At 40.0% G+C, this 22,917-nt stretch overlaps 5 protein-coding genes and 1 pseudogene across 6 annotated transcripts; 2 read left to right on the forward strand and 4 right to left on the reverse strand.

The window, feature by feature from the left end:
* The first annotated feature begins 718 nt into the window (after positions 1-718).
* LOC106647850 (uncharacterized) lies at positions 719-5,500 on the forward strand. The gene is made up of 14 exons (XM_014364409.2): positions 719-979; positions 1,500-1,707; positions 1,889-2,054; positions 2,130-2,290; positions 2,363-2,512; positions 2,717-2,880; positions 2,965-3,308; positions 3,400-3,511; positions 3,583-3,867; positions 3,960-4,160; positions 4,235-4,384; positions 4,478-4,641; positions 4,744-4,969; positions 5,041-5,500. Exons 1-14 carry the CDS (start codon positions 934-936, stop codon positions 5,178-5,180), a joined length of 2,517 nt encoding a protein of 838 aa, XP_014219895.2. The 5' UTR covers positions 719-933; the 3' UTR covers positions 5,181-5,500.
* LOC106647851 (RCC1-like G exchanging factor-like protein) lies at positions 5,356-7,161 on the reverse strand. Its single transcript, XM_014364410.2, has 4 exons — positions 6,980-7,161; positions 6,296-6,848; positions 5,618-6,212; positions 5,356-5,540 (listed from the first exon to the last, which is right to left on the reverse strand). Exons 1-4 carry the CDS (start codon positions 7,101-7,103, stop codon positions 5,463-5,465), a joined length of 1,350 nt encoding a protein of 449 aa, XP_014219896.2. The 5' UTR covers positions 7,104-7,161; the 3' UTR covers positions 5,356-5,462.
* Positions 7,162-10,550: 3,389 nt separating this feature from the next.
* On the reverse strand, positions 10,551-11,519 carry LOC149374273 (uncharacterized). The gene is made up of 5 exons (XM_089594856.1): positions 11,253-11,519; positions 11,147-11,205; positions 10,893-11,037; positions 10,673-10,831; positions 10,551-10,616 (listed from the first exon to the last, which is right to left on the reverse strand). The coding sequence occupies exons 1-5, from the start codon at positions 11,517-11,519 to the stop codon at positions 10,551-10,553; spliced, it is 696 nt and encodes a 231-aa protein (XP_089450982.1).
* A 659-nt stretch (positions 11,520-12,178) lies between these two features.
* LOC106647854 (uncharacterized) lies at positions 12,179-13,092 on the reverse strand. The gene is made up of 2 exons (XM_014364414.3): positions 12,793-13,092; positions 12,179-12,715 (listed from the first exon to the last, which is right to left on the reverse strand). Exons 1-2 carry the CDS (start codon positions 12,968-12,970, stop codon positions 12,249-12,251), a joined length of 645 nt encoding a protein of 214 aa, XP_014219900.2. The 5' UTR covers positions 12,971-13,092; the 3' UTR covers positions 12,179-12,248.
* A 656-nt stretch (positions 13,093-13,748) lies between these two features.
* On the forward strand, positions 13,749-14,801 carry LOC106647852 (acyl-CoA Delta(11) desaturase-like; annotated as a pseudogene). The gene is made up of 5 exons (XR_016293193.1): positions 13,749-13,859; positions 13,937-13,988; positions 14,066-14,219; positions 14,300-14,479; positions 14,560-14,801. The product of XR_016293193.1 is annotated as an acyl-CoA Delta(11) desaturase-like (transcript).
* Positions 14,802-14,868: 67 nt separating this feature from the next.
* On the reverse strand, positions 14,869-15,761 carry LOC106647853 (uncharacterized). Its single transcript, XM_014364413.3, has 2 exons — positions 15,497-15,761; positions 14,869-15,424 (listed from the first exon to the last, which is right to left on the reverse strand). The coding sequence occupies exons 1-2, from the start codon at positions 15,732-15,734 to the stop codon at positions 15,000-15,002; spliced, it is 663 nt and encodes a 220-aa protein (XP_014219899.2). The 5' UTR covers positions 15,735-15,761; the 3' UTR covers positions 14,869-14,999.
* Between the last annotated feature and the right edge of the window lie 7,156 nt (positions 15,762-22,917).

The raw sequence follows: 22,917 nt of genomic DNA on the forward strand, positions 1-22,917 counted from the left end.
GCGGCACGAGTAAGAGTCCACACCCATGAGTTGTAATCCGCTCGTTGCGATGTTCAGCAAAAGCCAAGTGTTGTATATTATTGACGATTTTATCGAGTGCCGCTCTCATACGTACATATGTACCCGAGAGCGGCCGGCTATCGACCGTAAGTATATAGCGTTGGATGTCGTTCATCCATGTATACACATAACCGATGAGCCGATCCCCGATTATTTTAAAATTACTCGTAAACGAAATTCCCATCCAAACAGAGTTATTGCACGTTGATTGATTAAATTAGGTCAACGCTTGTACTTAATAGATGTAGAGAAACGCCAAATATTACAATTCACACGCGAAACTGTGAGGATGTGAAATTTTCCTTTCCACGTTTTCCTTGCGTCTCGATGAAATGTAAAAAAGTTGAAAAAGAAAAAAAAGCCACACCTCCCGCGACAGCTCGCACGGACCTCCTTTCTTCCGAAACAGCGAAAGCCGTCCGCTCCCGTATCTTTAGAATATCCGTATGGGTATAATATTTAGTCACCCAAAAGGAGGAAAAAAAAAAAAAAGGACGGATCAAAGATACGGAGAACAGCAGGTTGCTCGCCGAGCGCGTACAGAAAAGAGGAGCGGGAGATAAGGAGAAAAAGAGCATCGGCTATTATACGTGTGCTCCAGCGCGTTATCTGCCGCGTTCGGGGCGGGTGTGAGGCATCACCTCGCGAGCTCTAGGGCCCGAAACGAGGCGTGTACTCGCGCAATCTTGACTCACGTCCCGTCGCAGGTGTACGCTCGCGGGACCGTCTCCTACACGGCTCGCGGTCCACGCGATTATTCTATTATCATTTTGTTTTTTCTACTCATGGTGCTTTAATCCGGGACCTTTTTTTTTTTTTACTTGTACCTTTGACCAGTGGTTTTGAACTTGGAAAAAAAAGTGCGGAGCAAAAATGAGGGGGACTCGGGGAGCCGCGATGCTGCTGCTCTGCTTTATCGGTGAGTTTTTTTTCTTTCTCCTATATAAACTACGCCGGTATAAATATTACAGCGCTCGATCGGACCCACGTAAATGTCGGCGTAGATCGAAGCAACGGTTGTTTTTTTTCCATCAGACTAAATTCGCATCGGGAATCGATGGATGAGCAATAAAAGGGGCATGATAACGGACACGTAATCTTTTCCGCGCAATTGAACCGTGTGTACTCAATGTGTCATTCGCATTCCGCGCTAGGGAGATTATTATTATCATTATTTCGTACGCTCGAGAACGATTCCGTACAGAGATTTTTTTATCGTCGAAATCGATACGGCTTACTTTTTTTTTAACAAACAAAAACAAAAAAAAAAAAATCGACATCAGGGTGACCGTGTATACTGTGAATGAAAATTCACACGGCGCGCGATGATTCACCGGTTACGTGTCGCTCGGCGCTGTAATGGAATTATATATTTGAGTGAAGGGAGGGGGGAAAAAAAAAAGTAAAAAAATGCAATAACCCGCGTTTGTGCACCCAAGTCGCGGGCGCAAGGTCCCAGGAGAACGCGGTCAAAACCCTACCCTCGGCGCTTTTTGAGTGCTACGACGACGAGACCCACAAGGGGTGGAACCAGCTGCCCCACAACATCAAAATCCTCATCGAGATAATCCGCAAGATCGAGGACCACTCGGCCCAGCACGTGAATCTCCTGGACATGCGCTACCTGTCCACGGCCATCCTACATCGGTAAGGAAGGAAAAAAAAAAAATCAACCCTGGCATATATATGTGTCTACCAGTTTGTTGCTTGCAAATAGTCTTATCGATCGACGGCCTCTCTCTAGTCGCCCCAGTTTCCGATACGCATTTACCAATGTCCACTTGTAGTTGAAAAATTAACTCCCAACGTTGTCGGGCGATATCCCTAGATTCCGCCAGGACGGCATCGTGAGGAATCCGCACGTCAAAGCGCGCGAGGGTATACTCCCTTACGCGCCGCTCGGCAAGCAGTTTTTCCGTCACGCGCAGACGCTGAGGGTCATACCGGGAAACGCCTTCAACTTCCCCAACGACAGCCTCACCCCCATTGAGAGGGTAAGTTTCGAGATGGTTTTCAAATATCTCGTGGATGTTTTCCCATTAATATTGACGATTATCGTCATTGCACAGTGTACACTCCACTCGATGTTGAGCAGCAGCATCGATATTTTCGAGCGCGGCGACGAGAGCCGCACGTGCCGGTTCGCCAACTATGCTTTCCGCAGATTCGGCAGGAGCACCGACGATCGCAATGTCAAGGAAGACGTCGAAACCCTCACCGCCGAGCAAATGTGAGATCAGGCTTTCTGTTGTTGTTTTTTTTCTGTTTTCCCCATACCGATTTAACGTATTTTTACCTTCAGAGACCTAATGACCGGTAAGAGCGGCAGAGACGTGGTGGACCCGAACTCCCTGTACCCTGCCTATCCCAGGAACCACCCGAGCAGCGAACGCCTCGTCAACACTCCACCGCTCAGCAAGTGCCCCATCGAGAACGGCGTCGTTCAAACACCGTAAATACATACGATTATACTACGTATTGACGATCCATCACGAGTAATAACATTTTTTTTTAAAAACCCCCGATGCGTCACCCACGGCTACGACAAAACCAACACCTACGCGTCGTATTATATATATATATAAATGTATATCGTAAAATAGGTACAGCGTGTATTTGCGTAGATGATAAAAAAAGAAACGCAATGTGCACACAGGTGGGGCACAGTTTCCGGTGGCTCCGTCATTGCCGGTATAGCCGCGGGCCTCGAGCCCATGATGACGAGGATAGACGACCTGATGAAGCAACAGGTCGAGCCGCGCGTGTCCGACTACGCGAGCGACGTAGTCATCGACAACAAGTTCCTCGCCACGCTCTCCGGTACAACCCACGAGTTTTTCTGTCCTCGATTTTGTCCCTCGTGATATAAAGGCCGATTTAATTGTGTGTGTAAACCAAAAACAGGTGATCTGGCCGAGGTGGCGCTCAAGCAGGGGCCTCAGATACAGGGCAACCGCTACGTTGTCGGGGTCGAGGGCAACTGGAACTCGACGACCAAGCCGTTGTTCTACTTCTTGAACTCCAACGAGAACCTGGAGATGACGGGGGCCGAGATCCGTGGTGACATTGACGGCCTCATACTCGCCAACCGAGTGCTCCAATACTACGAGAAGTCGCGCAATCTCAGGCTGTCCCAGGTCCTGGACATGTATTACGGCGAGCGCGGCTTCTTCGACAGAAACGTGCGGGCTTGCAAGCGACGCGAGCACTTTGTGACCGTCGCCCCCACCGACACCCTCAAATCTCAAGTGAGCCCAACTCTCTGCACTGCGTTTTACTAAATAAATAAGTACCTCTTGTGTTGATTAAACATTTTTTTTTCTCTCTCTTTACCTTCAGACGCTGAGCGCGGTGATTCTTCTGAATCCTGACATCGGCACCGCGACCTTTTCTTACGAGACAGTCGAGCGCTTTGTCAAGCAGGCTGTCGATGATCTTGGCACCCACATACGTAAGTTGAAGGAAAAAAAAATCTCTCCTTGACCATGAGATTGAGAGTATATCTTCCCAATGTACTCGTAGCGACGATGAATCGTGACGAAAGCTGCGATTCCCGGTCCGATTCGTCGTCAATGTCCAATCTGATCAGCGAGACGGCGGCCAACCTGACGATCGTTATCGACACGACCTGGCCATTTGACTCGGTCAACAAAATCCTGTCGCAGCTCCTACTGTCGGGCCAACTCGACGTCAACAAGTACAACAGCCAGTACACCCTCGTCAACGCGGCCACCGGCTCTGTCATGTTCAACTCGAGCCACACCCCCCTGACCACCCAAAACTTTAACCAAACGTTCTACAACAGCCGTTAGTCTTACTATTTCTTTTTTTTCTTTTCTTTTCTTTTCTTCTTTTTTCATGTACACAAAAGATAAGCGTTGTAATTTGAAATTTCACAGTGACAAAAGGATTCAATTTGGCCATGACCTTGGACAAACTGCGGCTGATACAGACGGAAAATCTGAACAGGGAGCAAAAAATCGGCTGGGGCGGCGGCAAATCCGACGTCGTTGTTATTGTGGCTTACCACAGCTCCTTGTCGCAATATGACAAGACGTACTGCAACGAGACGCTCAAAAGGATGCAGGAGGAGGCTCCTGGTACAAAATAGATAAGAGTTAGCTGAGTTATACTTTGGAGTGTATCGATAAAAATTTCGACTTACCCCATACAGATGCGACATTCCTGGTACTGACGTATGGCGCGAAGGATCGCTGGTTCGAGGTGGTCGTTAATCCCGACGATGACATCATATCCATCAATACCAGCGAAAACTCCGAGTCGTTTTCAGCCGTCGATGCTCTCGTTACAAGAATAAAACAAGGTGATGATATTCCTCTAATGGTGATCTTTCTTTTTGTGAACGAGACTACTTGACATTTATTAATTTTTTTTTTTTTTGTTTTTTTGTTATCAGTGCCAAGACGTCTCATAAACACGCAATGCGGGGCGAGGTTCGAAAGAATTGGAAATTCTCAGTCGAGTGCTATGAAAGAGACGGTCGCACCGGGTGGCATTAATTATTACAGAATGCATCCAAACTACTTTTTCTCCGATAGTGACAATCAGCCAAAAATAAGAGTAAGAAAATAAGTATTTTTTATTTTCAACTCTACATGGGACGACTATGTTTTTAAATAAGTTACATGTAGAAGCTAAATATTTTGCGCCTCTTGTCTTTAGGTTCAGTCACTGGACGGCAATTCACTCTCGGTGTGTACATCGTCGGAACTTCTCCACGAAAACGCAACAGAGGCCCAGGCCAGGGCCAGTTGTGAGACCGTTAGGTCCGGCAGACCTCACATCATTACCCTGAGTTGCGGTTCAGCTAGTTACATCAGTGAATGCAAGCCGTTTTACCTCTCAATCTCCGCGAACGTAACCACCACAAACACATACGCATGCAGCGGTAAGTACGAGCAAAATAAATGAGAAATAATTTCTTGTATATTCACCTGTTGTTTGGATTTATTATTTTAGATTTGGTAAAGTGCAGATATCCAGACAGTGTGCAATTTTCAGTTTCTTATGAGAACCTCGTCTGCAAAAGCGATGCGAGCGCATTGCTCTTTTCGCCGTTGATTATGCTACTGATATACATATTTGCTCATACTTTATAATAAAACATCGTTTCCTCATAATCATTCAACATCGCCACTGTCATATAATCAAGGATAATACGCCAGTTTCACTTCACCCCATTCGTCGTACATCGGAACAAAATGAATATGCGACTCGTAGAGGTTTTTTGTAAAAGTCTATTTAAAAAAATCTTTTCCAAGAGATTTAGTCTTAAGTCTATATACTATGTACAAATTTTATAACGATTTTTTTCACAATGACTATTATACAATATAACAATGTATTTTTATCTTTTAATATTTAACTAGGTTTATATTTGTTTAAATAAACGGCTTACAAAGGGCTACCATGTGATCAACTCCACAGCAGGCTTTTTGCACCAGTGCACCGATTGATACCTAAAACAGATGATTTTTTTTTCCCTTATTGAAAATGTATTATTCTCCGTAGCACACGAACAAACGTCGAAACTTACTCTCAGTGGAAAATATTGATCGTTTCTGCTTCCGATCCCGAGGGTTCCGAATTTATTTCGTCCCCACGTATAAAGATGTCCATAATTTGTAATTGCTCCTAATTGACTGACTCCACAGAATATTTTGACAACTTTTGAATTGGGCTCGTATGGGTTTGCGCCAAACAGAGTTTTGGGAATGAGAGTTGGTTGTGTAATGCTTTGGACATCGGGACCAAGACCAAGAATACCAAAGCCCCAGACGAAAACTTCTCCTTGGCTGTTCAATACCATACAAAAACTTCCTCCTGCAGCTATATCTACTATTTCGCCCAAGCTATTACATGCTTTTACTTCAATGGCTAGATTAATTTGCTGATTGTGCCCTAAAGCTGGTAACTGCCTGTATTCTGAGTTTCCCCAGCCAAACACTTTGCCTTGGTCTGAAAGCGCAAGAACGCAATCTGCTGTGCAAGCTAGCTTTATGATTTTCTGTCCCTGAATGGCTCCCTTGACAGCTGAGGGTTTGTACTCATTGTTATAGTGTCCCAAACCAGTCTGACCATCAGCACCCCAGCCAAATGCATACACTTCTCCTTTTTCAGTCAAGACCATGCTTTAAAAAAAAAAAAAAAATAGAATTCGTTATTGACCGAATCACTGCTTCTGAGAATAGGCAGAAGATTCTTTTGGTATTACCTATGATCTTGTCCGGCATATACACCAGTGATCTTATCACCTCTTACATCTGGAATGTAACTAACGGCCTTGCTGTGCAGATAATTCTCGTTACTAATAATTGGCCTACCACACTGTCCATAACCATTGTTCCCCAAGGCGTATAATCCTTCCTCAGTCAAGACAAGCAAATGAGCTCTACCAGCAGCAAGTCCCAGAACCTTGGTGGTATTTCCCTTTATAGGAATATGTATGGGCCTTGGTTCTTTGATTATTGGCACTTTTAACTTTTCATCTTTGAGATTGTAGCCTAATTGTGAGTCCGAGTTTATTCCACAGCCAAAGACAATCCTGCTGTTTCCAGTTTTGAGAGCAAATGCTGTAAAACCATAGCCACAGGCGACATCCTTCACCCTGCGGAATTCCCCAAAACTCAATCTGTGCGGAACTCCGGCATAAGGTGTACCATTGTCAGCAAAGGAGATTTTTTTATCAACACCCAAGGCTCCATGTTCTTGCAAACCCCAAGAGTAGATTCTGTAATCCGTTGGTTTACTCCTTGGGTAGTCATAAACTGAAAAATACAAACAATTCGAAATTTGAGGTTAATTTTTTTTTAAAACAATAAAACACTTCACACTGCAAGTGCAAGTATATATTTAAAATGCAGTGTGAAAATGTAGAGAATTTAATGGTTATTATTACTTGGCAGCGTGCTGGTTTTAATTTTTTTCGCATACAACGTCTTTGATTTGACTAAACTTCTTTTTTTCTTGCATCTGACGGCTTTAGTTGCGAAATTTCTCATCACGTTCAACACACCAAACATTATTTTTAATTTTATTCGTAAACGCCGCAGGCAATAAGTATATAACTTAATGTATTTATTGTACTTTTAATCTGATGAATATAACACAAACACACATGCCAGTGGCACCGCAGCAGACGACATTTTCCCGGTGCGAAGTCAGCGCCACTCTCGGCCACTCTCTGAACGAACTTACGTGCTCGACTCTCAAGCGTCAAGACTCAAGAGAGAAACTGGGAAGTTCAAGTTATTTATTTTATTAAATAACGTTCAACATCGTTTGGCTGCTGAAATCATGATAAGCGAAGAGCTGAACATTTTTTTTTACCCATAAATTATTTGCGGTAGTTAGAAATAAAGTAAAAATTTGGTCAATTCAGCTCCGAGTGCGTTGTTGTTAAAGTCACGTGACCTAATTGGCATTGGGTAAGCCGATGATCGCTACGCATGACATTAATTAATCTATGTCGATCACAATCATTGATCGAATATGTTTACTTGTATAAGATAAAAAAAAAAAGAAAAGAAATTTTCACTCAAATTATTTTATAATGTTTCGTAAAACTGTAATCATTTTAAAGTATATAAGAGCAGCAGGAATTTTTGAGGGCACTGATTACTTGGTATGGACGAATACTTGATGAGTGAAGAAATAATAAATAAAACAATAAAAATAAAATATAAGGTTATGATTTTTCGTATATTTTAGATAATTCGTTATCTGAATTAATACATGATATAATATACATTACAAGTGAGGATACAGAAAACTGTACAAGTATCTTAAAGTGTTTCGTGTGGTTTTTTAGAAATACATTTCATCAATCATTAGAATTCAAATTTGTACTTCAACTCAATATCATTACTTGGAAACTGTGTACTTTGTGGTTTCTGGTGCTGTGGTATTTTTTATTTAAATTTTCTATAACTAGCAAGTAAATTTTAAGAAAAACGCGATGCCGTTGAAAGTAACTTATTTAACTCTGACAATCCCATAAATTTGTATGATAATTAATACAAAAGTTGTCATCGAACCAAACACCTGCAAAATTATCACATGAGTGGTATATATTATATACTCGGAGATTTCAAGCAATTTTAAAAATATCAGTTAAAATCCCTAAAAAATTAACTGTTGTTACTTTCTATCATGATTTTTTTGAGATTTCGACTGCATTTCGTGCACAGACTTACAGACAACAGTAAGCTTTTATTTAATTTTGTCAAGCCGGCAGCGGAAAAATTAAAATTTTCATACAGCAAGGTAGTTGAAAAAAGTCGTAGCTGTAAAAAAAAAAAAAAATCGAAATTAATGTTAATTCATATTACGCGCATTTGTTGATTACGAATATAAGTTTAGGAACTCTTTCAGCGAAATCGTCATCTTCAGACTCATCCAGCCATTTGGTAATAATTACAGCCGTTTTTTGTCTCTGTAACATATTTTTCCAGAACATGTAAGGCCTACGAATTTTGAACAAAATCTTCAAAATAATCATTTGTACAAGCAAATAACATTTACCTCCGAAGTAACCGCAGAAACTGATTTAGTTAGCACAATAAAAGGAAACATGGAATCAACTATTTGCATAAAAAACTGAGCACAGTGGAAGAAAATAAATTTTTCATTCAATCTCAAAACTTGTATCAAAGAGAAAGAGTTGAGCGTCAAAGATGTGAGTAAATGCAGTATGTCCAATACCATTGGTCTCGAATAATAATTCGATATACATTCAGACAATTCGCCGATCGACACAAATTTTTCTCGTAAGTGTAAGAACCGGTCGGATTGAATTCGTCTCGAAAATTTCTTGCTAGCCGACAGGGTAAGGTAAAAAATTTTTTTTTCCCTCGACATCTGAAGCAAGTCGCTGTTCAATTGGTTCATGAGTCCGGAAACGCAGTTCAAGACCATACTGTATTGCAAAAAGAACAGTAAGACGACGATATCACACAGAGTTGTGGGAAAAAAATAGATGATCTGATCCCTCGGTAGCACTGGAACTATTGCAAACGTAATACACCAAATTAGAGTACAAATGATCATATCAGTTCGATTGATGCAGGTATTCCAAATAGTTTTTTTGTTTTTTATGAATGCAAAATTTATTGATGATGATAGTTTTTGCACTGTGTTGAGTATTAGTATAGCCTTGTCTTGAAAATAACAAAATTCGATTAGTGTAAATATTGTTGCAGTCACTCCCAACGAAATATCGTAAATTTCAATTTTATCGTTAAAACCATGTGGAGCATCAAAACCACCGTAACTCGAATAGACAACGTATACATTGGAAAGGACAGCGATGATGCACAAAATGACATTGTATGCGACACCGAACATTGAAGAACTCAGCTGAGCGTACGTTCTATTCTTAAGGTCAATGACTTTGTAATTATAAGGCATTAATCCAAAAACTTTGAAAAAATAAAAAATAACGGTAACGCTGCCCTCAACGGATGATTTAAAATTCATGATTATAGTTGGCTATATTCGATGAAAAAATTCCAGTTGACTCTATGAAAGGAAACAAAGTGCAACTACATTCATTTCGAAGCGTACAATGTATTGATTTTCTAATCTGATGAAGTATAGCATTGGTATAATACAATATTAGGTAATAATGATATGTTGTAAAACTAATTTACCTCCTTTTGTGTGAAAAATTTTATTTTAATGGCAATTTAATTGATTTTTTTATACAAGGGCTATTATTTTTGTACGTATATGCATAATGTAAAAAAATAGTGTAAATTTTTTACTATACGACTGAGTTTTTATTAAATGTCATGGTACTGACATTAAAAGTTAAAACTCCATCAAGTGTTGGGCTTATCACTATGCTACACGTGTTAAATCTTGATGCACGCGAGGACATAAAAAAATACGCTGTGCATAATACTATAGATGTACCAGTATAATACGAATAAATGATAGGTTGTCCAACTAGATTACCTACTGTGCTGTAAACAATTTCATTCAAAAATCTATTTCATTGATTTTCATACACACGTGTTATTTTGTCACACATGGATAATGTACAAAAATAATAGTGTATAATGTCTACCATATGACTAACTAATATGTTAATAATCGTGATGATACTAATGCCAAAATTTTATACTCTGTCGTGTGTTGAATCTTGATGTAGGTATATCTAATGACAGAGAAAATAATACTGTGCGTATGCCTTTTCAATTAGGTTTGTAGCCTTCGAGTTATGTATATGACTTATTATATACCCTTCATGGAAATGTGGATTTTATCGCATTTATTTTCAAAGCTCATTTGAGTTTGTATTTTGTTAAATCTAAAATACATGTACTGTTAAACATATATACCTATGCCTGTAAAGATATCCTTAAGCCTCGAGCCACTTTTTTAAGTATCTACTTTTCGACAATGATAAAAAATATAACTAACAAAGTGTTTTACAATAGCTCAGTGGATTAATTTTTTAAAACTGTTTACGCACAGTTACCGTCTTGCAGTTGCAAAACGATAACCATGTACGACGTTATCGAGCTCAAAATCTGAAATAAAAGAAAAGTTTGAGTTCTCTGGCGAAGACTCGATTAGATTAACGTACCGACATCAACAACGATTCGTCCAACAAAAACAGTTTTTCCGCTGTAAATTGTAAGGGTTGGTGGAGCAAGTAATTTGAAAAGTGGTGTAACTTCATATTAACGTGCAAACTGTCGGACTTACTCATCCACCTGTTGATGATTTTTCCCGTATTTTTTGTCTGAAAATTTTTGATGCGACAGTTTTTTCTATTTAAATGTAATTAATTTATTTTGACTCACCTCTAAAATTACCGCGGATGTTGATTTCGTCAATAAAATCAACGTAACGATAAAGTAAACGGTCTGAATGATGCAATGGCCGACAATATCAGGAGGTAAACTCTGTTTTCCCAGGACTATGGGCTTCCCTACATAATACACGTATCTGACCAAGGATACAAAAATATACGACATTGCCAGTATCATAGGGAAAGAATAAAAGTTGGAAATTTTTTCCGACAAATCACACGCCGCCGTATGTATTTCGTGCAGACAAGAAAACTGATGCATTTTCATGATGGTGTGATGTGTAGACTGGACTGATTGTATTCGACTGGAACGAAGCACATCGTTCGAAATTTGCAAAAATTTTGCATTTACGGTTTTTAGGAGCTGCTGAATTAATTTCAAGACAATGCTGTACTGGATCATCATGTGATTCACTATTATGTCGCAAAGGTAAACCGAAAAAAAATAGGACAGCTCGTTTCGAACGTCCATCGGATTAACGATCTTCAATCCAACGAAGGACGCAATCGTCGGCAGGTACGCCCTTTTTATCACCCATACCACTGTCTCTTTTTCGTTGCAAAATTTGCACCCGACATGTACCAATGACTCCTTGATGGCAACGACATTATTAGCCATGCTCGCAATTTTTTCGTGGTGAAAGCTGTACGTGGCAATTATGGCTCCTGTGGTGCAAGCGGCGAACATCGCGCGGACAATGTCGATCGATGTGTCGAACTGAGCGCTTCCCGGAAAATTGTGTATGAAAGTTGTCATGGAGTTGAAGTAATTCGTTGCTATGATGAAAAGTATTAAAAACACGTTGTACAATACGCCACATTTTTCGCGACAGAACAATACTTTGTTTTCCGGTTTTGACTTTAGGTGCACGGGAGAAAGGCCGATCGTTTTAAAAAAGTAAAACGTAAACTTGGTCATTCGCATTCCAGTGGGAACAAAATTTTTTAAGCTCATTTTTTTTTTTCCACACAAAACACTGTTCGACGATCCACGAAGGCAGTAAACGTTCAAAGTGCAATTTTACCATAAAAAAAAAAAAAGTAATGTCCCAGTCTGAATATAATTTTTCAATGAAATGACCACACCTGTCAAAGATAAGCTTTTAATGATTGAATCGCGAGACAAACGGGCGAATATCGATCTTTAAACCAATTGGGTAAATTCAAAGTGCTCCGTAACTTATTAGTTGAAGCACTTAAGGAAAACAAGCACTCGTTCACGAATAGACGTATCGATTTTACCCCTCCAAAGACAAGTACAGTTGTGAAAGTTTGAAATATGTTCATCCTCTCGTTTTTATTATTCATTTAATATCAGTGGTACAACATGAGGTTTAGACAAGTGAAATCAATTGTAGCAGCCATTCTCCGACGCCCTGTTCCGAATGTTGAGCACATCGGCAACCTGTTGGTAAATCTTGTACCTATTCTGCGCCCTCTCGTTCGGGCCTTTCGAGCACTCGATGGGCCCGTTGATGGCGCGAGTGGTGGCCCCAAATTGGTTTGGACTCTTCCTCAACTCCGGCCTGACCCTGTCCTTCCAGTACCAGACGCTCGTGTCCATGGCTACCTTGGTATCCTGAGCCACGACCTCCGGATGATCGAGCAAGTAGTCCCCGAGGTTCAGAGCGCGCGAGGCGTCCCTGTAGTTGCGTCCCCAGGTCAGCTGTATGAAGCCGCGGCCGTAGTAATTCTTGTTGGGCCGGCCGATGTCGTCCTTGTACAGACCCTCGCAGTGGTTGCCCGTCGTGCAAACGATTTCTTCGCGATAACGAAAGCCACCGCTTTCGTGGATGAGCTGAGCGAGCAGCATGGCTGGAAAAAAAAATATATACCCACGAGCGTTGGCTTGCTGCGGCGCCGTTTTTTAAATTATGCCCGCAAAAACTTACCGATTTCTTCGCGTGTAAAGTCAGCGGTGGCCCTTGCGAAGTTCGGGTAGATGTCGGCCGCCGGCTGGGGCGAACCAACGCGTTGAAGGACGCTGTTGAACTCCTGCTGTGTTATCACAGCTGACATACTGCACCCCAATTGAATGGAAGCAACGAGTGCCAAGATGAACAGTCTCATGGCTTTTCTCGAGTGGCTGTATAATTTTGAGAGTATATATGCGAGAAAAAAAAAAATAAATGAAAACGATGCACCTCCGAGCTTGTACGGAACGAGGGAGTCTTGCGACAGTGCACTCGAGCTCACTTTTTATCAAGAATAAGTAAGGTGAGCTCGCTCGGCGTTATCTCAACCGCCGCGAATGACAAATCCACGAGTCAGCTGTGCTTGAAGTTTTCCTTCTGAGTGATTGGTGCGAATTTTTTTTCAGTTACCGATTTGGGAAAAATTCATCCATAAATAATACATTAATGCAGACCTTGAAAAATAAAAACCATGTCAGGAAGAAAAAGTACAGATAATACCGTGGTTTAAAATATTTAAAATTATTATGAGATCGTTAAATCGTTAAATCACGGCTGTTTTGCAATACTTTTAGTGCGATATTTTGTTCATTCGTTCGTAACTCGTAAAAGTTACTCTAGAAAATTTTTCTTACAATCAATGTTTGTTTGTACATTTCCTCAAATATGTTTAACATGAATTATTTTAATAATGGACTTTGGCGAAAATGCATTAAAAATCAAGAATAAATTGCTTCTGAAAATATCTAATTATATCAATTTAAGGTCAAACTTCTAAATCTCTCCATTTTCTACTTGCTTTTAAAAAAAATTGGTTTTATTGATGCGTTGAGAATGTCAACTCTTCGATTGCTTGTTTGTTAGAAGTATTTAAACAACTGAACTATTTCACGGTGCATGTAATTATAAATGTTTAACCCGAAAAATAATTTGTAATGGCAAATTTATCGATATTTGGCATCACCGCTGGTATTCATCGTCTGTGAAGTCACAAGGCTTACAAGGCCAAACCACCCCTACGAATCGTTCTTGCGTATTCGTACATGGTAGCATCTCAGGTAAAATGTCCTATCGTACAATTTTGCCATTAATACTGAAAAAAAGTGAATTTTTCGATTTCCAGATACCTTTCAAGAAATGGATTCTTTACCACAGATTACATCACAAGTACACTGGTTAAAAGACATTTATTGATCAATAAAACGAAAAGTATGAATAAAAATGAATAAATTATTTATCTGATCTTTTTAAGACACGGATGCTGATCCGCACAATAGCACTCGAGGCTTTTTCTTCAGCCACGTCGGATGGCTGATGGCCAAGAGGAACCCGGCTGTCATCGAAAAAATGAAAACGATTGACCTGAGTGACTTCAAGGCCGATCCGATTGTCAGTTTTTGCAACAAGTAATGGAACAAGAAAACCTTCAACGATATACTTCCATTCGACAGTATTAGATAATTTAAAAGCATGATCCTTTTTGCAGATACTTTTATTATTTCGTTTTGGTAATATGGTACATCACAACAGCCGCACCCGTGTACGGATGGAACGAGGATTGGTACTCATCTTTATTGTTCCAATAATTGAGATTCGTCTATGCACTCAACGTCTCTTGCTGCGTGAATAGTTTTGCTCACATGTTTGGGTACAAAACATACAACTCGTACGTTGTTATTTTTATCCATCAATAACGAATTAATTTATCACGTATAAGACATAAATAAAAGGATAAAATATTTTTAGAACAATAACTGCAACGGAACACGCGCTGACTTCTTACATGGCACTTGGCGAGGGTTGGCACAACCACCATCACGTGTTTCCGTTTGATTATCGCACGCCGGAGTTGATGTTTGATTTCACTGCTCATGTTTTTTCAAAAAATAGGATGGGCTTATGACATGAGGATAACCAAAGAATCTGTGATCATCGCCACCATGAAGAGAAAAGGCGATGGATCGTATCTAAACGCCGTAATGTCCTGACCAACTGAATTAAATTGTGATACGAAAACTTTTTATCCAAAAATACTACTTTTATACATGCTGAAAAAAAAAAAAAGAAAAAAAAATTACAATAAAGATTAAATGATTCAAAGCATGCAAATGAGCCAATCATATTTATTTCTCCGATATTGACACACTTTGGTATAGCTTTGTAAAAGAAAATGCCCTCAGTATTGATTATTGAGGCTTAAGGCACGAATCGTAGCATCCGTTCTCTTTCGACTTGTTGGTAATACCCAGGACCTCCGCCACTTTCAAGTAAATCGAGTACCTTCGCTTAGCTAGCTCGTTGACCGCGCCAACGCACTCTTGGGGATTGATACCCACGGTGGTAAGGCCAAACATTTCTTCCCTTCCTTTCAACAAAGGCCTGACCCTGGCAATCCAGTACCAAGCGCTCACTTGCATGGCCACGCCCTTGTCACTAGCCACGAGTCCGGGGTACTCGAGCAAGTCCTGCTCGCGCATGCCAATGCCCAGAGAAGCCAGCCTGTAATTACCAGCCCAGGTCAGTTGTATGTATCCGCGGCCGTGGTAAGACCTTCCAGGTAGGCCCTGGCCGTCGTCGTAGACACCCTCGCAGCTGTTGTTTCCCGAACAAGCTGGACGGAGGAAGGAAAGAAGAGAATATGCCTACGTCCGTTGTGCCATGATCAAACTGATTGGACGTGTACCTATTTGCTCGGTGTACTCGAAGCCTCCGCTCTCGTGGATAAGCTGGGCGATGAACATGGCGGCTTCCTCGCGAGAAAAGTCGCCGGTGTTCTCGGCAAAGCGACGGTAGATTTGGTCATCCGGTGCCGAGTATCCGTTAATCGTCACCGCCAAATTAAATTCTTCCTTGGTCAAAACAGTTACAACCGCCACGCTGGTTGTCAATGTGAGAAGCGACAAAACAACCTTTGGACTCATTTTCGATGATTGAACAATGTGGATGATAGCATAGTTGCAACACTACTGTCAACAATACCGAGATGATACAGCTAAGCGTTAGATGCAATGCACTCTTCCGTACTTCATTATCTCTGTTTGTATTCCTCGCAGTAAAAATTAATCGATATGCACTTTTGCACGATTTTCATCACTATCGTTTCATAAACATGGCGATGTGATAAGAATTCTTGCAGTACATGTACGTTTTTTCATACATCACACGCACATTTTAATCCGACGTTTCAATAAACCTTGTAGCAATCGCAGGTTACTTTTATTGGTGCAAAACAAAAAAAAAAAAAAAAACAAAAAAAAAACATGATTTTAAACATCTGCCACGGCAGGTCAAGAGTTATTCTTGCACTTGGGTGGAATAGCTTTACGATTTGGCTAAATCTAGAGTCAAGAGGAGAATATATCACCATGGCCTAGCTCATAGGGAGTCTCTATGGAATTGGGTTTCCCAAACAAGTGTACGGTAGCCCCCAGCGTAGTAATTTTTTCCGGGTGGGTCTACTTCGTTATTGTATCTGCCATTGGACTTGTGACTCTTGCATTCAGCGAAATAGCAATTGTTTGTTAGCGGCATTAACGTTATCAGCTTGGATGAAGATAAAATTTCAAACATTTATGTTATTATGATTGAGAACAAAGAATGGAGCTGTGAAAAACTGCGTTAAGAGTACGCTATGCAAACAACCGGAACCAGAATAATCCAAAAGTGTGGTCTAGTTGTAAAACGTTGTTTTCAATGATTTTTTTTTTTTTTTTTTTTTTTTAAATACTTTGTTTGCTAAAAACAGTACATAAGAAAACATGTACGCACTATGTATTATAGCTCGAAAGACGTTGAATCAAATTTATCCTAAATGTTATCGAGTAGCGTTTAGCGTTTTCTCGAATTCATCTACTTTTTTTTTAATATTTAATTTTCACTCTTAGGAAAAAATTTATTTTATGGTCAAAAAAATTATGACGAGCAAAAATAATTCATCTGACACTCAATGCAAGACTGATGTTTATTCCGATAGTCTACTTTCATTCTAATTTTATTCATTACGTATTCCACAGAATTAAAAATTTGTTTTTTAAAAATCGTGAGAAACTAGTTAAATACTTCTGATTGAACCTTTTCAAAGTATCTGAAACCGATTTTTCAAAAGTGAATGAAAAAGGCGATAATTGAGAAGTTTAACACTCGATTGTACAATTGCATAATACATTTTTTTTTAATTTTAGTTTCGTTTCTCATCCATCGATTAAATCGTCAATCGACATATTGAGTAACTGAAATTTTTTTAAAGTGATTTATTTTCAGTTGTTCGACAAATATAAAATTTATTCTCGATTATAAAATGTATGTAAAATATATTTGGGGTAATAGATAAATAAATATTTATGACAAGAAAAAGCATAACTATTCTCTAGATCTAGTAATAGACAAATCAAGTATGATGCTAAAAATATTGCAGCAGTAATTATTTTATAATCTAATTATTTTTATTACCTCTTTTCAATATTTTTAAAGCTGGTACTTTTAATACTTTTTCTTCTTAACGATGTTTGTAATACTAGTAAAATGAAGGCCAATCGACCATAAATTTTAAAATGATATTAACTCTCTAAAAAGGTACGAAATATATGTATGCGCACTTTTATAAAGCAGTTGTAGATTCGCGTGTCTATTTATACTTATTCTTATCACCTCATACTCATAATGTCAATAATGTACTTCAAAAAAATAGAAAACAGGTGTATCACATTATTCAATTATTATTTAAATTATATCGCTTATGCTGTTGGTTTTATGGCACACTTTTTTAAAAACATGACATAAAACATGTGTTACAATATTTCCAAATGGTTTTTCACAAGGTTACGAAATTAATTAATTTTTCAATTCAAAAACTTGTTTTTACAACAACGTACAACTTATCGTTGCCCTCTTGTGCTGATCATACCTACTAAGCCACTAATGCTCACCATTTTCTCCATCCTTATGTACAGATGGTTCCCTTAATGGTTTACCTTACCAACTGCTGTTTGAAAAAAAATTTCAAATTACTTACATAATTAAATTAATGCTCATTCGATTTTCATCTCATAATCGTACCCATATAAGTTATATCAGTACACTGTTTCTTCTAATTACTTGAATTATCTTATTTTTTGACGAGGCCCTAATCCTAATACGCTCGGCAAATTTGCGATAGAGGGCAGCTAAAGTCAAGTAATTTTCGTCGATAAGTAGAAGTTAATCATTTTTAACGTTATTAATAGCTGAATTATTTTTGATAAAGAAGTAGAGATTACGTAATTGAAGCAGATAATTTTACATACGTTCAGGCTTATACTTGGCAAATATTTTTACGGACGGGTACAAATGACACGAAAAAAGGAATTTTTTTAATAATTTTTTTTTATCTTTGTGAAGGTCCGTTGTTGTTATAGACGACAAATCAACGAAACACGCAACTACATTTTGATGTACGAGTACACGTATGAGATTTCGCGACGCGAAAAAAGTTTGAACGTATAAATTCATAATTTCAGAATTCAACAGAAATGATAATAAACGGATAATATTTTATATTTATTTTTGTATACAAAGGATGTATGTGTCGCGGATTCACATATCCTTTAGATATGCTCTATAGACGCGATTAAACGAGCACTTGGAATCGGTGTAACGATGAGAATATTAGTTGATACAATTGATCTAGACAAATTGTACTCATTTAAGCGAAATTGTACTCGTATAAGTGTTGTTTCGATGCATGAATTTATAAATTTGTCGAGCGATGATTGAGGGTAATTTCATAGTTACGCAAAATAAGAGTAAAGATGCAAAAACGAGAAAGCCAATAAAAATGTGAGAACCTAAGCGTAAAGTTCATCGACTCGCGGATCAAAGTCCAGGGCTCATCTCTCACCTACATAAAATAACGCGTGGCACGAGCGACGAGACAGAAGAAACTTTTCTTTCGGGTCGTAATCGTTCGCACGCGCGTATACACATTGTACATATACGGGTCTTCGGTGCGCCGATCGCCGTATAATCCCCACATGGTGGTATAACGAGGCGAGAGAGCCGTGCGGACAGAGAGGCTGGAGAAAAGATCCACGGGAGATACGCACCTGAGGTGTATGGACCTGTTCTCGCGTTAACAACCGAAACTCATAAAGACGTTTAAGTATGGGCCTAAAGGAGGACGATTCTCTCCTCCTCAGATCTCCAAGTTGAGATGCGACATGCTGTGCCCCCCCCCTCTCTCTCTCTGTCTCCTTCGTTTATACCCGTGCGAGAAGAGAAAAAAAAAAAAAACAAAGGAACCGAAGAGGCCGATAAATAGACTCACTCGACTCTGCCCTTCGGGAAGTGCATCTTTGACTTGACGACCATCTCGGGATTCCCTACATGAGTTTCATTGTTTATTCGCCGATGCTCGCTTCGAGTGGAAATCGAAATTATTACGCGCCGTCGGCTTCCTTTCATTCCTCAAATGCAAAAATAACGTCTTTGCTTCTCAACCATCATCGGAAGAGTGCATATGTATACACAGGTATAAAAATAGAAGCCGATTGAACACCAATCTCTTAACATGTAACGTGCATATACGACACGACCTCGAGGTCGTTTCCCAAGCGCCAGCGACCAAATTGTTATTCCGCAGGTATTGCAAGAGGGTGAAACAAAACAAAAAAAAAACAAAACAAAAATCGGCAACTCTGAACTCTCCGAAGGCCGAGTCATGTGGGTGCGAGTTCATTTATGTACAATTACGCGGGTTGTGATGGCTCATGCTCGCATCGTCACGGCGCTTGCACTTATCCTGCACGACCAATGTAAATATCTGCAAGGGTGTACAACATAAATGTATATATAATATACTTGCACACGACGAAAAATCGCAGGGCGATTTGATGGGGAGTTTGTGCACCAGACTGCACTGGCGCAAGTATTGTGATTCGGAAGGAGGGGCTCGCTGAATTTTAATATCGAAATTAATTAGAGGCCCTATGTGCACATAGTGTATATATATAGAGAGAGAGACGGGCGCTACCGGCCGCCTCCTTGGCGCACACGAGAGAGGGTTATCCGGCTCTTGGTCTGTATATAGGTACTCTCTCTGCTATCGTTTTATTTGCTCGTAATTACAGAATGGAAGTACTTAGCATTTCCGAGGCGAATGATACCTATCTCTCTCTCTCTCTTTGCTGGCTGGTGCAGTGAGTATTACCGTTCCGAGTCGCGAGCGCCACCGCGGCGTCACGACCGCGTGCACCCATGGGGCTAAGCTTCTTATTCCCTCTCTCTCTCTCTCTCTCTGTCCCCTCTTTGGTTATTTTTTCTCTTTTTTTTCCTATACTTACCTCTGCTGCTCTGATCCTGTTTTTTTTCCTCTCTCTTCTATTTTCCCTGCCTTTGTCTCGGGTCCTTTTCTTTCCCTTTGCTGTTCTCCAAATGGCTGTTCCAGCCCGAGTATCGTGAGACGGAGGACAATTGCAACGGGCAATCTCCTAACGTATACCCACCTGCATGGTTTATCGAATTTTCCGATATCGAAGTCTTTTTTTTTTTTTTTTTTTTTTTTTTTTTTTTTTTTTCTTTCGATGCTTCTCATATAACTTGCGTTAAAAGACTACCTATGTATACTTGGGTACGGTACAGCGGCGCTAACTGCAATTATCAATAATTATATTTGGGCATCAAAACAGAGGTGGAATTAATGGTGGCTCTGATGATCTTTTGGCTCAATTCGTGTAAGTATACCCATACAAAAGACCACGAAAGTAAATAAATAGTACGACTTTAGCTGACGCGTATCGAATTGCGCTCGAGCAAACATTCGCCTCCAAAGTAATTTGAATGAACGGAAGAGATGAAAATAAAAATGAAAAGTTTATATGTACTGTTTTTTCCTGTGTAATCTACTTGAAGCCATACGTGGTCATACCACACGGCTTAATAAACGCTACTTATACTCGTTAGCCGTGCAATAGAACGAAGGGAAGGGGGAAAAAAAATTATTGCAAGTTTGATGACTTATCGTTCCACCTTACCAAATATCCCATTACGCATCCACGGCGTGGCAGCATATAGGGTAATAAATTCACGGATCCTTTCGGCCCGTTGGCCGCGGCCAAAGTACAAAAACACGGATGCACACGGTAACACCAGGCTATATACTTGTATATGTGCATAGGTACTCTGCGTTTTCAACATTTAAGGGAGAGAACAGAGGCGCGCCATTAATGTGAGAATATCTGATTGCGGCAGGAGACAGGAGGCATATACTTCCAGACGCTTTTTTGCGCCTCCCCGATGGTTAATGGGATCAAGTACAAGAATACATATATATATACACATACGCGGCGCTCCTTTTCTCTCCATTTATATACACATGCACATTTAAGCCCGTAGGCGCGAGCGCGTCTTTTTAACTCCGCTTCGCCCCGTACAGATATCGTCGGGCTTTTTTTAAATAACTCTATTTTTCCGAGCCATCCCTGCCTCGGGCAATTAACGTCAGCCGAGCGTGCCCCGTGTCGTTGTGTCATTCATTACGTATTTGTTGTTTGTTCTTTTTTTTTAACAAGCGATTTATGATGCAACGTCCGGTTACGTGTGGTATGGAATGGTATATACCCCGTGAGCGAAAAAGTCGCGCGTGACATTAGAAATATATACGAAAGAATTTTTTTATATTAAATCATGTATATTTTATTTTCCTCGCCCAACGCAGCCGATGCTCTTCCGAAACAAACGCAGAATATAAAGCCAATGCAGGCTCGTGTGTAGCGCACGTAAAAAGCACCCAGGAAGACGGGTGTAGTTGTACACAACATAGGGTGCCAAGAGGATGATGCGCCGTTCGCGTGCACATTTGAGAGTCGGCGGTGTGAACCGGCCGTGGCTTCCTTTCGTACGGAGTTCACCGCTCGATGAGACACTGGCTGTCGCGCGATTTCCGATCGTTCAACCCGCGGCTTCTATACTTTTTTTTTTTTTTTTCAAGCTCCGCTCCGACGAGCTTGGAAAATCGAATTTTCGCGGGCAATCTATTTTTTCCATCCACACGCACCCATCAGGTCGGAATTGGAAGGTAAAATGTACGAGGCAACGCTATGTATGGGGAATTAATAAAAGTTTCATTAACCCCCCCTCCCCTCTCGTCTACGAATAAATTACGCCGTAAATTATTTTCAAGCGCGGCGTTATCTGCTGTATAAATGACGGGACATAAAGTGCATCGGAGAAAAGAAGGAAGGGAGGAAGGAAAGAAGAAAAAAAAAAAAAAAAATTACAACCGAGCCAAGATTCACGTATATATAGCTTGTACGCGCAGGTGAATCGCCAAAGTGCAGGGTAGTAGGCGTGGCGCCGGATGCCCGCGTCGTACAATATCGCGCCGCGTAAGTATACAAGCGAGGAGATGGGTATACCCTCATGTATCGGGCCGATCTTTTTTGATGCGTGTATAACCATATTAGAGCGCAAAAGAGCGAGTGCGCGCGGAAATTGTAATCACCGGCGTGCATCATTGCTTATAATATATTGTATACCTGTATACCCTTGCCACTATAGCTATGATACCTGTATGCGAGGAGCGCGACGGGTTTCCTGATTGTTGAATTTGTTTTATTTTATTCCTTTGTTGAATTTTTGGCTATTTGGAAAATATGTATAGTGTATCGGTTGATCCAACATCCGGCTGTGAAGAAACGAGTGAGTAAGTATAGTCTCTATTGAGTCACGCGGTGCAATCACAGTATATACGACACCGGAAATAGTTTTACAAATAAATGTGTACAAAGAATAGTAATTTACATAATACCTGTTTGACAGAAGCTATTTATAGAGCTGGTAAATGCTCGCATCCGAATTCAAAATACTTAACTTAATTCGAGTATAATTGCAAACGGAAATAAATGTCATATATCGTTGAGTAATCAAGTATAGTGATACAATATAACAAATTATTGAGAAACACTATTCTCAAGCAATGAGTAGTATGTTGACGTTTGATAAAATTAATAAAAAATAAATAAAACAACATGAGAAATCAAGCATTTCGTAAAAAGCAAATTGGGTCGTAACAGTCGCACGTATGGTAAAAAATATCAAGTGCATCCTTAAAAGGACCAAAGGAGAACACTT

Source organism: Copidosoma floridanum, unplaced genomic scaffold (genome assembly GCF_036245765.1).
Source record: "Copidosoma floridanum isolate Cflo_tuat_1 unplaced genomic scaffold, Cflo_Japanese_pri ptg000021l, whole genome shotgun sequence".
Taxonomy (NCBI): Eukaryota; Metazoa; Arthropoda; class Insecta; order Hymenoptera; family Encyrtidae; genus Copidosoma; species Copidosoma floridanum.

What these genes read in the sequence shown, in the direction of transcription:
- LOC106647854 (XM_014364414.3), bottom strand. Translation starts at nt 12,970, where the DNA reads ATGAGACTGTTCATCTTGGCACTCGTTGCTTCCATTCAATTGGGGTGC. An exon ending in CTTTACACGCGAAGAAATCG is followed by an intron (nt 12,716 to 12,792) that starts GTAAGTTTTTGC and finishes TTTTTTTTCCAG; the next exon opens with CCATGCTGCTCGCTCAGCTC.
- LOC106647853 (XM_014364413.3), bottom strand. Translation starts at nt 15,734, where the DNA reads ATGAGTCCAAAGGTTGTTTTGTCGCTTCTCACATTGACAACCAGCGTG. An exon ending in CGAGTACACCGAGCAAATAG is followed by an intron (nt 15,425 to 15,496) that starts GTACACGTCCAA and finishes TCCTCCGTCCAG; the next exon opens with CTTGTTCGGGAAACAACAGC.
- LOC106647850 (XM_014364409.2), top strand. Translation starts at nt 934, where the DNA reads ATGAGGGGGACTCGGGGAGCCGCGATGCTGCTGCTCTGCTTTATCG. An exon ending in GCTGCTGCTCTGCTTTATCG is followed by an intron (nt 980 to 1,499) that starts GTGAGTTTTTTT and finishes TGTGCACCCAAG; the next exon opens with TCGCGGGCGCAAGGTCCCAG. An exon ending in AACGGCGTCGTTCAAACACC is followed by an intron (nt 2,513 to 2,716) that starts GTAAATACATAC and finishes ATGTGCACACAG; the next exon opens with GTGGGGCACAGTTTCCGGTG.
- LOC149374273 (XM_089594856.1), bottom strand. Translation starts at nt 11,519, where the DNA reads ATGGCTAATAATGTCGTTGCCATCAAGGAGTCATTGGTACATGTCGGG. An exon ending in TTCAGCAGCTCCTAAAAACC is followed by an intron (nt 11,206 to 11,252) that starts GTAAATGCAAAA and finishes GCTTCGTTCCAG; the next exon opens with TCGAATACAATCAGTCCAGT. An exon ending in GAAAATGCATCAGTTTTCTT is followed by an intron (nt 11,038 to 11,146) that starts GTCTGCACGAAA and finishes ATCCTTGGTCAG; the next exon opens with ATACGTGTATTATGTAGGGA.
- LOC106647851 (XM_014364410.2), bottom strand. Translation starts at nt 7,103, where the DNA reads ATGTTTGGTGTGTTGAACGTGATGAGAAATTTCGCAACTAAAGCCGTC. An exon ending in TAAAACCAGCACGCTGCCAA is followed by an intron (nt 6,849 to 6,979) that starts GTAATAATAACC and finishes TGTATTTTTCAG; the next exon opens with TTTATGACTACCCAAGGAGT. An exon ending in TATGCCGGACAAGATCATAG is followed by an intron (nt 6,213 to 6,295) that starts GTAATACCAAAA and finishes TTTTTTTTAAAG; the next exon opens with CATGGTCTTGACTGAAAAAG.